Source organism: Solanum lycopersicum, chromosome 9 (assembly GCF_036512215.1).
Source record: "Solanum lycopersicum chromosome 9, SLM_r2.1".
NCBI classification, from domain to species: domain Eukaryota; kingdom Viridiplantae; phylum Streptophyta; class Magnoliopsida; order Solanales; family Solanaceae; genus Solanum; species Solanum lycopersicum.
In genome coordinates this window covers 48,300,894-48,311,110 of record NC_090808.1, presented here as the reverse complement: position 1 = coordinate 48,311,110, position 10,217 = coordinate 48,300,894, and the positions used below count along the sequence as shown (strand labels likewise).

The 10,217-nt window shown below is 37.6% G+C and overlaps 1 protein-coding gene across 1 annotated transcript; it reads right to left on the bottom strand.

The window, feature by feature from the left end:
- Nucleotides 1-9,132: 9,132 nt before the first annotated feature.
- On the bottom strand, nucleotides 9,133-9,813 carry LOC138338546 (uncharacterized). Its single transcript, XM_069289520.1, has one exon. It carries the CDS (start codon nucleotides 9,811-9,813, stop codon nucleotides 9,133-9,135), a length of 681 nt encoding a protein of 226 aa, XP_069145621.1.
- Nucleotides 9,814-10,217: the final 404 nt, after the last annotated feature.

Here is a 10,217-nt window from a genome sequence, read left to right as displayed (position 1 = left end):
AAATCCAATAAAATCTGTATCAATTCAATCTAAGTTTAACAATATAGGATCACTTGGATAACAATTGAATATAATTCTTATATCATTATAAAGACCATAAGAAACTACATAACAATTCATCAATATTAGCTTAATATCAAGTAACCCACATTATAGTTAAACACTAGGGTTCATTAATTTACATGGGTTCAAAGGTAATTTAGTTTGAAATCATCAATACAATACCAATTAGATAGTAATTCAATGTTTACAAAATCATTTATACAAGAACCCATGGTAGACTCGTGAAATTGGACAATTCACTTTAGAAAACTTTGAAGAACATCTTGAGAGCTGGGCTCCTCGATGAAACGAGTTTCAAGGATCAAAATCCATACCTCAAGGATGATAACTCTTCACTTTGATAAAGAATTTTGACACAAAAACCCCTCACCAATCTGCCTCTTCAAGTTGGACTTCAATGGCAGTTTTGTGATATTTTCTAAGTGTTTTGGGTTTTCAATTTGGAAGAATGAAGTCCTTAAGGTGTTTACCCTCTATATACTTAATTAAAAACACCCAAAGAGCATTAATAAACCTTCTGTGACTTATTTTATAAGTAAAGTGAATTTACCAATTCACCCCTTAATTGGCAGCAGACATGCGTAGGAGACCAGGTCGCACGACGCCTGCCCTTGACGGGGAGTCACCACCTTGATGGGCCGTCATAGGTCTCCGTCGGTGGCAACAGTAGCAGGACAAGCTTCCTATATTCACCCTTGGATAATTCCCTCACGACGGGACCCTTTGACGGGACGTCACAACCACTACTGGCCGTCGAATGCTCCGTCACCAGGGTCTGCCTGGGTACTGATTTTGGGTCCTTCCTCAAGGACCCTTTGGTTGTCCTTGGTGATAATTTCCTGGAAGTGTCCGACCCAAATATGATTTCCTATAAGTTTAACACATATCACATGAATTTTATACAAAATGAATACGTAAAACTTGACGAAACCTTCCTAGGCGTACAAGGTCGACTCAACGCATATCTTTCAAACGCCTTGGACGTTCTTGGTTGTTTGACCTCCAAACTTCACAAAACTTTAAACACTGCCTATACATGCTATATTAACTCTGTTAAGAATTTTTAAACACCATGAAACATGCATAAACACATAGAACCACATTGTAGACATTTAGGTGACTTAGTCGTCGAACGTCTTAGTCGTCCCTTGACGTTTGACTTCCAACACCTCTAATACTTTAGATAATACCTCTATACCATATATTAGACATATTTAGGAATTAGAAAATCAATATAAATATGTTGGGCTTTAGTTAACCGAGGTCATCTTCGGGGTCTTACAATCTCCCCCACTTGGACATCATTCATCCTCGAGTGAAACTTGCCACTCTCCGAACACTTAAAAGATTAGAGACTCATTTAGAAGATAATAACCATGCCATACAACACATAATCACAAGAAAAGACATCAATTTCACATAGTCAATATATTCACAACACAACGAGAAACTAGAAAACAATTCTATAACTCATTATGCTACGAAACTCACATTCTTCATTCCAAATAATAAAAACTCATTTTATACTCAATACCCCACTCATATACATTATTTCTAACCACATTACAACATTTTTAGGCAAAAAAATCAATAATTCATTTTCTCAAAAATATGGCAGCATGCAGTCTTAAAGTAATAGTTGTTTTAAAGCAATTTTTCAAAAATCCACATTTTAAGCAATTCATGATATAAACATGCTAATATTCATAGATCTTACAACATAATCATGGATTCATAAAACACAAAATTCAAGAAGTTAATGAAATTCAATTTCAGCCGAACTCCTAAATATCATGCACAAGCAACAAATTCATGAACTTCTATCCTACCTACAAACCATACTCCCCACTTAGAAGGAACTCATGTCTTAACAAAACAAAGAGAAATTACCAACATCATCATCACTCTCCTTCTCATCCGACTTCTCCACTCTAGAACGAAGTGCATAGAAACGCCTCTTTGTTGAAGCATCATTTTTTGAATCACTAGGAGCAACTTGCTTACCCTCTTTACCTCTAGAAGCAATCATATGACAATCTCTCACTTTTTTCCCATATTTTTACAACCAAAGAAACTCCGGGTACCCAATAGAAACTCACCATAATATTTCTTGCCACAATTTGCACAAGTAGGCTTGCCATCCTTGGAACCACCTCCTTTCTCAACCTTGAACATAGCAGTCCTAGATTCTCCTTGAGATTGAACCTTATTCTTACACCTAGTTTGATCTTGATCACTAACACCACTCCTTTTCAAACTTCTAACCATCCTCCTAAGTTTAGACTTTTCAATTGATTGCACATACACCATGAGTCTAGCTAGGGTCATATAATCATGCAACATAGCGGTACGACATTCTTCCACCACTAAGTTGGCTACCGCCGTCACAAAATGACTCATTTTATCTCTTGGATTGGACACAAGAAAAGGGGCATACCTAGACAAAGTTGAGAATTTCAAAGAGTACTCCGCAACACTCATATTGCCTTGCTTGAGATTGATAAACTCCTCCACCTTAATTTCTGTCCTGTCTCGGGGAAAGTAAATACCAAGTAAAGCTTCCTTGAGTTCTTCCCATTCAATAGGACCCGATCCTTCCGGCCTATTATCTTTCCATTAGGTGTACCACATTTGAGAAACATCCCTCAATTGGTACGAATCCAACTCCGCCTTCTCTCTAGATGTAACCCTTATAGCACTAAAAAATTTGTACACTCCATTAAGAAACTGTTGGGGATCCTTATTTACCTTAAATCCAAGAAAGATAAGAGGATTCATCTTCACAAAATCTCTCAACCTAGATGTTATAGTGCTCTCCACAACCCTAGGCATCATATTCAAATTAGCTTGCATAGTCACGACTTAGGCTATAGGAATTAAAACATATACAATCTCCCTATTAGACATCTCTGGAACCTCCATACCTCCTTCCATATTAGGAATACCATTACCTTTTGGGAGGAACTTGGGCATCTTGAGCACCTTGAACTCCTTGGCCACCTTGAGGAACTTTGTCAACTTAAGGGGTAACTTCCTCATTCACCCTCGTCTCTTCCAACCTTCTAGCGTCCATCCTTCTAGTATTCATCTCCTAGAAAACACAAGAAAACTCATAAGAAGGATAATCATGACATTTACTCTACCGCAAGACATAGGAGTAGAAAAGAAGGGAAACTCTATCGTCCTATAGCCTCTCGCCCATAGATGTGTCATGACTCACACAGATGGTTGAGACTCTACTAGCCGTGACTTGATGAGACTTCTTGATTCCTAATACTATTTTCACCAACCTATGCTTTGATACCAAGCTTGTCACAACCTAAAACCATACTGTAAAATTTAGGGTACAATCTTTGATTGTAACCGACGTCGTCAAACTCTTGGAGTTCTTAGACAAACCTCCTTCATATCATTCATTGCATATACATAGTGAAAAGTAGTGCGGAATTAAAACTCTTCACAAAACATAATATAGTCATCTATTTCATCTAAAAGTAATAGGAAATACTAAGTCTCAATCTCATCACCTTAATACACAAGAATACTTGGGACACGGCCCATACTTCAAAATAAGAATATAGAAATACTTAGTCTATTAAAATACTTGAATTAAAACATAAAATATACATATATGCCCTCGAGTGAAGTGCGGACATACTTATACTTCTCTTGAACGATATTCTAAGTCCAAGTCTTCACTTCTCAAAGCTTCTCACCTACAAAGAACTATATAGATAGAAGTATGGAATTAGTACAACCACATGTACTAAGTATGTGTTTATGCATAAAAATCATGAAACAGACTTTATTGAAAATATGAATCTCTTCATTTAAAAATTATATTTTAATCATAATAACATCATAAATCAATTTAGAAACACATAAGATACTTCTAGCATGTAATTTCCTCAGTTAAAGTCATCCTATTATTCACTTAAGTAGAGACCGCCCGTACACCTTCTCTAGATGTGCCTAAACGACCCTTAAGATTACCTATAATGAGTCACATACATACTTACAAGCAATCATAAAGATCAAGGTACAATTCTTCTACCAAAGGTGAACTCTAAGTCTCACTTGAGTGAGTTGTGTAGCGAACTCCCATACAATCCATTATACACACACTTAAGAGATTTTATAAACTCCCTAAGATAGAATCATGCTCACATAATACATCAACACATAGGTGATATGACATTCTCTTCCCAAAGGCTATCAAAAGACCTACTTAAGTAAATCAAGAAGATAACGTCCATAGTGACCTCTTCAAGGTTACCTAGATAGTCCTTAAGACTACCTAAGGCTTAGATCATGTCCACAAAATCAACAAACTTTCCTAATTAGTGTCATCCTCAAGACTTCCAATGATAAGACATGAAGAGATCATCCTTATTCCCTTTCCGTACTTTAGCTAAGGAATACTTAAGTCACTTTAGATTAGGTACTAATTTATTCACATACTCCTTAACATAAGTCATTAGTTCATTAGTTCATTAAGACTCATACATCACATAAATGACATTCAAATAATGGTCTTAGACAAGACCAAATAACTACACATAACAACTTCAATGTCTATTGTGCAATGTCTAGATTGCGTCCCATACCACCACCTAGACTCCATAAAATCCTCAAATGCTAAGAGGTATTCCATATGATGAAAATAATCAATAACCAACATACACAATGATAGCTAGACATGGAATTTGGAGTTCTATCCTACTTCAATGAGGTTGTTCTACTTTCCAATGGTAGAACTGGGACACATCGCATGTAGGCACATGGTTAAGGAATATGAAGGGCTTCTTTGTATTATAGTCTCATACTTAACTAGAACTACTTCCCTTACCATATTCACTTGGTTCTAGCCTTCTTTCTCATAGAGTAACTCTCATTAATAATCATATAAATGGGTCCCATATCTAGTTCATGACCCAATTATATTCAACCAACCAAAGCAAGCTCCACTAGGAAACATCTCACTATGGCGACAAGAAGTTCATCGCGACTTTCCTAAGGTATGATATGATGCTGTTCTAGCCAATCAACCTTAAGTCCATCACCCTTTACTTTGAAGGATACCATTACGACTTACACTTCTACAATCTTAACTTTACCCTTAAGCCAAAGTTCCACATAAATGACCTTCGTATCATCATGCAAGGTCTCACCTATTTTAATTTATTCAAGATTAAGACCCTTTACGTTCCTAATTCAAGACATCACATACTCACATAAGCATCAAGTACGGGACCAAAGTTTACCTAAAGAAGACACAACATACTTCCTATTAACACAAATTGCCTATCTTCCTTTAGACTCATAGGAATGAACCTTAACCTTATTTAGTCATCCTATTCATTACCTTAAAATTATCAACCTGAACATTTTAGACTCATCTAGCCAATTTAGGATCAACCATGTATCAACTCTAAGACAATGCACTTAACACATAGCCATAACACAACATTATTAACTAAAAAGTATGAATAGTCTAACACATACTTTCACATACAGGTGGATATGATCACACATCATCAAATCAACTACACAAATAGCCATATAAGTTAAAGTAGTTGGCAATAAGGCCATGCTCCAAATATTGCATAAAGAAACTACATAACAATTCATCAATATTAGCTTAATATCAAGTAACCCACATTATAGTTAAAAACTAGTGTTCATAATTTTACATGGGTTTAAAGGTAATTTAGTTTGAAATCATAAATTTAATATCAATTATATCATAATTCAATGTTTAGAAATCATTTATGCAAGAACCCATGGTTGAATCATGCAATTGGAGAATTTACTTTAGAAAACTTTGAAAAACATCTTGAGAGCTGGGCTCCTAGATGAAACGAGTTTCAAGGATCAAAAGCCGTACCTCAAGGATGATAATTATTAACTTTGATGAATAATTTTAACCAAAACCCCTCACCAAGCTTCCTCTTCAAGTTGGACTTCAATAGAGGTTTTGGGATATTTTCTAAGTGTTTTGGGTTTTAAATTTGGAAGAATGAAGCCTTTAAGGTGTTTACCCTTTATATATTTAAATAAAATACCCAAAAGACCCTTAATAAAATGTCCATGACTTATTTTAGAAGTGGAGTGAATTGTTAATTGGCAGCAGACTTGCGAAGGGGAACAGGTCGCGCGACACTTGTCATTGACGGGGCGTCACCAACTCGACGGGCCGTCACAAGCCTCCATCGGTTACAACAGTAGACGGACAAGCTTCCTATCTTCACCCTTGTCTATTTCCCTCACTACGGGAGCCTTTTACGGTGCACCATATCCATGAATGACCGTCGACTGCTCCGTCACCAGGGTCTGCCTGAGACAACCTATATGGAATCATAGGACTTTTGGGTCCGAGTTAAACCTATTACAAAGTCCCTTGATGTCTTCCCATTTCCAAGTATGAATTTGGATATCTTGTAGTAAGCCACCCAACTTTAGGTTTTCGGCCTTTACTTGTTTGCGATTTGGACACTTAGCGACAGACTCTGCTATGTCCTTTTTTAGACCTTTCTACCAATAGATCTCCCTTAAATCATGATACATTTTTGTCTAATCTTGATGAATTGAGTAGCGGAACCCATGTGCTTCTTCTAGGATTTGATCCCTCAACCCATCTACATCGGGAACACATAATCTCCCTTGGTACCTTAACAAATCATCCCCCCTTATGGAGAACGATTCATTCAACTTGCCGAGAACCGATTTCTTCAACTCTGTTAAGGCTAAATCAAGGTGTTGTTTGGACTACACCTCATCAACTAAATATGACTGGGAGTTTTGATGAACTATGACATTCCCATATGGAGAACTCTCCAACCTCAACCCCAACCTATTTAACCTATGTACTTCCCTTGCTAGGTCCTTTTTGGTTTCGTCAAGATGGAATACACTACTCATAGTTATTCGACTTAGGGCATCCGCAACTACGTTAGCCTTGCCAGGGTGACAAAGGACATTCATATCATAATCTTTCAACAGCACAAACCACATTATTTTTCAGAGATTTAACTCCTTTTGGGTAAATACATATTGGAGACTCTAATGATCGGTAAAAACACCTATTTGAACCCCATACAAGTAATGCCTCACAATTTTCAAAGCAAACAACGCGGCCGCTAACTCAAGGTCATGAGGGGGGTAGTTTCTCTCATGTACCTTTAGTTGCCTAGAGGCATAAGCTATCACCTTCCCGTGTTGCATAAGCACACACCCCAATCCCACTTGGGATGCGTCACAATACACCACAAAAACCTTTGTACCCTCCGGTAAAGTCAATACCAGAGCGGAAGTAAGCCTATGTTTCAACAATTGGAATATCTTCTTACATGCCTCCGACAACTCTAACTTTATACTCTTTCGGATCAAATTAGTCAAAGGAGACATAATGGATGTGAAACCATCCATGAACCTCCGATGGTAACACGCTAAACCCAAGAAACTCCTAATGTCCGTCGGATTCAATGGTCTAGGACATTTTTTCACCGCTTCTGTTTTCCTTGGGTCTACCTCAACTCCCTCACTAGAGATGATGTGCCGAAGAAAAATAACCGACCTCAACCAAAACTCAGTCTTACCATATTTGGCATACAATTTATTTTCTTTAAGGGTTTGCAACACTACCCTCAAATGACCTATATGATCATCCTCATTCTTCGAATAGACAAATATATCATCAACAAACACAATGACGAATGAATCTAGGTAATATTGAAACACCCTATTCATTAGGTCCATAAAAGCCGCCGGAGCATTAATGAGACCAAAAGACATTGCCCATACCTAATCCGAAAGGCAGTATTTGGGACATCCTCACCTCTCACCCTAAGTTGGTGATACCCCAACCTCAAATCTATCTTTGAAAAGAAACTCGCTCCTTGGATTAGATCAAACAAGTCATCAATCTGAGGAAGAGGATACTTATTCTTGGTAGTAAATATGTTGAGTTGACGATTGTCTATACACATTCTAAAAGACCCATCTTTCTTTTGACAAATAACACCGGAGCACCCCATGGAGATATACTAGGCCTTGTATAATCCTTATCTAGTAAATCCTTGACTTGAGCCTTCAACTCTTTCAATTAGCCCGGAGCCATCCAATATGGAGGGATTGAAATGGGATTTATTTCTAGTATAAAATGGATACCAAAATCAATTTCCCATCCGGGAGGAATACTGGGAAGGTCATTGGGAAAAACCTTCGGAAAATCACTCACTACGGGGACCGACTTAATAGAAGGAATTTTAGAATCCAAATCTTGGACTCTTACTATGTGATAAAGACAACCATTTCAGATCATTTTACATGCTTTTAGACAAGATATGATGCAACCTCTAGGAGAATTTCCACCCTTCCACTTAACAATGTGTTCAGTAAGGAAATTAAACCTTACAACTCTTGTCCTATAATCAATAGTAGCAAAACCGTCATATAACCAATCCATACCCAAAATGATATCAAAATCAAGCATATCTAGTCTAACTAGATCATCATTAAAAACTCTATTGGGCAATGAAATAGGAAAATTTCGGTAGATTCTTTTAGCAACAACCGACTCTCCCACCGGAGTAGACACTAGAAAAGGCTTATGCAAAATATCGGGTAAAATTTCAAACCTTTTAGGTATTAGGGGTGTAACAAATGATAAAGTAGCGGCGAATTAACTAAGGCATATACATCAAGAGAGAAAACTTTCAACATACCGGTCACCACATCAGGGGAGTTCTCTTGCTCACCTAAGAGTGGAGAGCATAAAAGCGGTTCATCTTTGGATCATCACTAGAACCACTTGATTGAGCTTGGCCACTGCCCTTGTCTTGACTCTTAAAGTTTAGAGAATATATCATCTTGTGACCACTCTTACCACAACTAAAGCAATAATCCGTCCCTTTAAGGCAATCACCATATTGCTTTTTTCCACGCTTTCCACAGGTTGACTTCCCATTTGATGAATTAGTACCTTTTCCCCACTTGAATTTAGGGTTAGACACCCTATCACCACTAGCTCTTAGGAATTTGGAAGGGACTTGATTTGAAACCCGCTTGTTAAATTTGGCTTGTCTTGTATCTCAAGCGTATTCTTTGAGGAACCTTCATCAAATGACCTTGGCCTCTTAACATCTCTACTTTTTCGCTTAGATCTTTCCTGCTCAACCCTTCTTGCATAAACCATAATATAGGAAATGTTCTTGTTGTCATGTAGCATGGCCGATTAGCACTTCTCTTGTATTCCTCTAACACCCCCATCACAAAATGGCTCATTTGATCTCTAGGATCATAGACCAAAGAAAGAGCATATTTAGACAACTTAATGAATTCCAAAGAGTACTCATGGACAGTCTTCCCTCCATAACGAAGATCGATGAACTCCGTCACTTTCTCCTCCCTCATCTCTCTTGGGAAGAGCAGATCTAGAAAATATGCCTTAAAGATCTCCCAAGTCATCGAACCACCCCATAATGACCTATTGTCCATCCATTGCACATACCATGTTTGATCCATATCCTTGAGTTGATATGAGGCCAACTTGGCCTTCTCACTTGAAGACACCCTCATAGAACATAGCACCTTGTAGACCTCAATGAGGAATTTTTGGGGGTCTTCATCAACCTTAGACCCATAGAAAATAGAAGGGTTCATCATAGTGAAGTCCGTTAGATGGGAAGAAATAGTAGTGACTTGTTGATGAGGACGGGGAGGAACATCCCGATTGGCTTGAGCTGTCATGGCTTGGGCTTTAACCGTCGCGTCTTATGCTTGAGTAGTCATGGCTTGATCCATTTAAGCAAGAATATCCCTCATCTCCGCCTCCGTCATAGGTGGAGGTTTAACTGGGGCTTGATATAACCGTTGTTGTCGTCATTTTGAAGGATTAGGACTAGCCTCTTAGTTTCATCTCATTACATTTATAGGTTGAAAAAATGCGGAAAAATTTAAAACTTTCATTATCCCTACATGGAAGTTTACATAGACCTCTACATACACATAATATATATTTATATTGAGTATACATAGACCCTTCATATAGGAAGGTTACATAGCCTTCTAATTTTATTGCACATACATATATAAGAATATAGAAATAGTCTCAATGATTGTGTCATCTCATACCATCTAAATGGATATCACAA

Excerpts from the sequence above, each read along its gene's own strand:
- LOC138338546 (XM_069289520.1), bottom strand. The coding sequence starts at position 9,813 with ATGACAGCTCAAGCCAATCGGGATGTTCCTCCCCGTCCTCATCAACAA.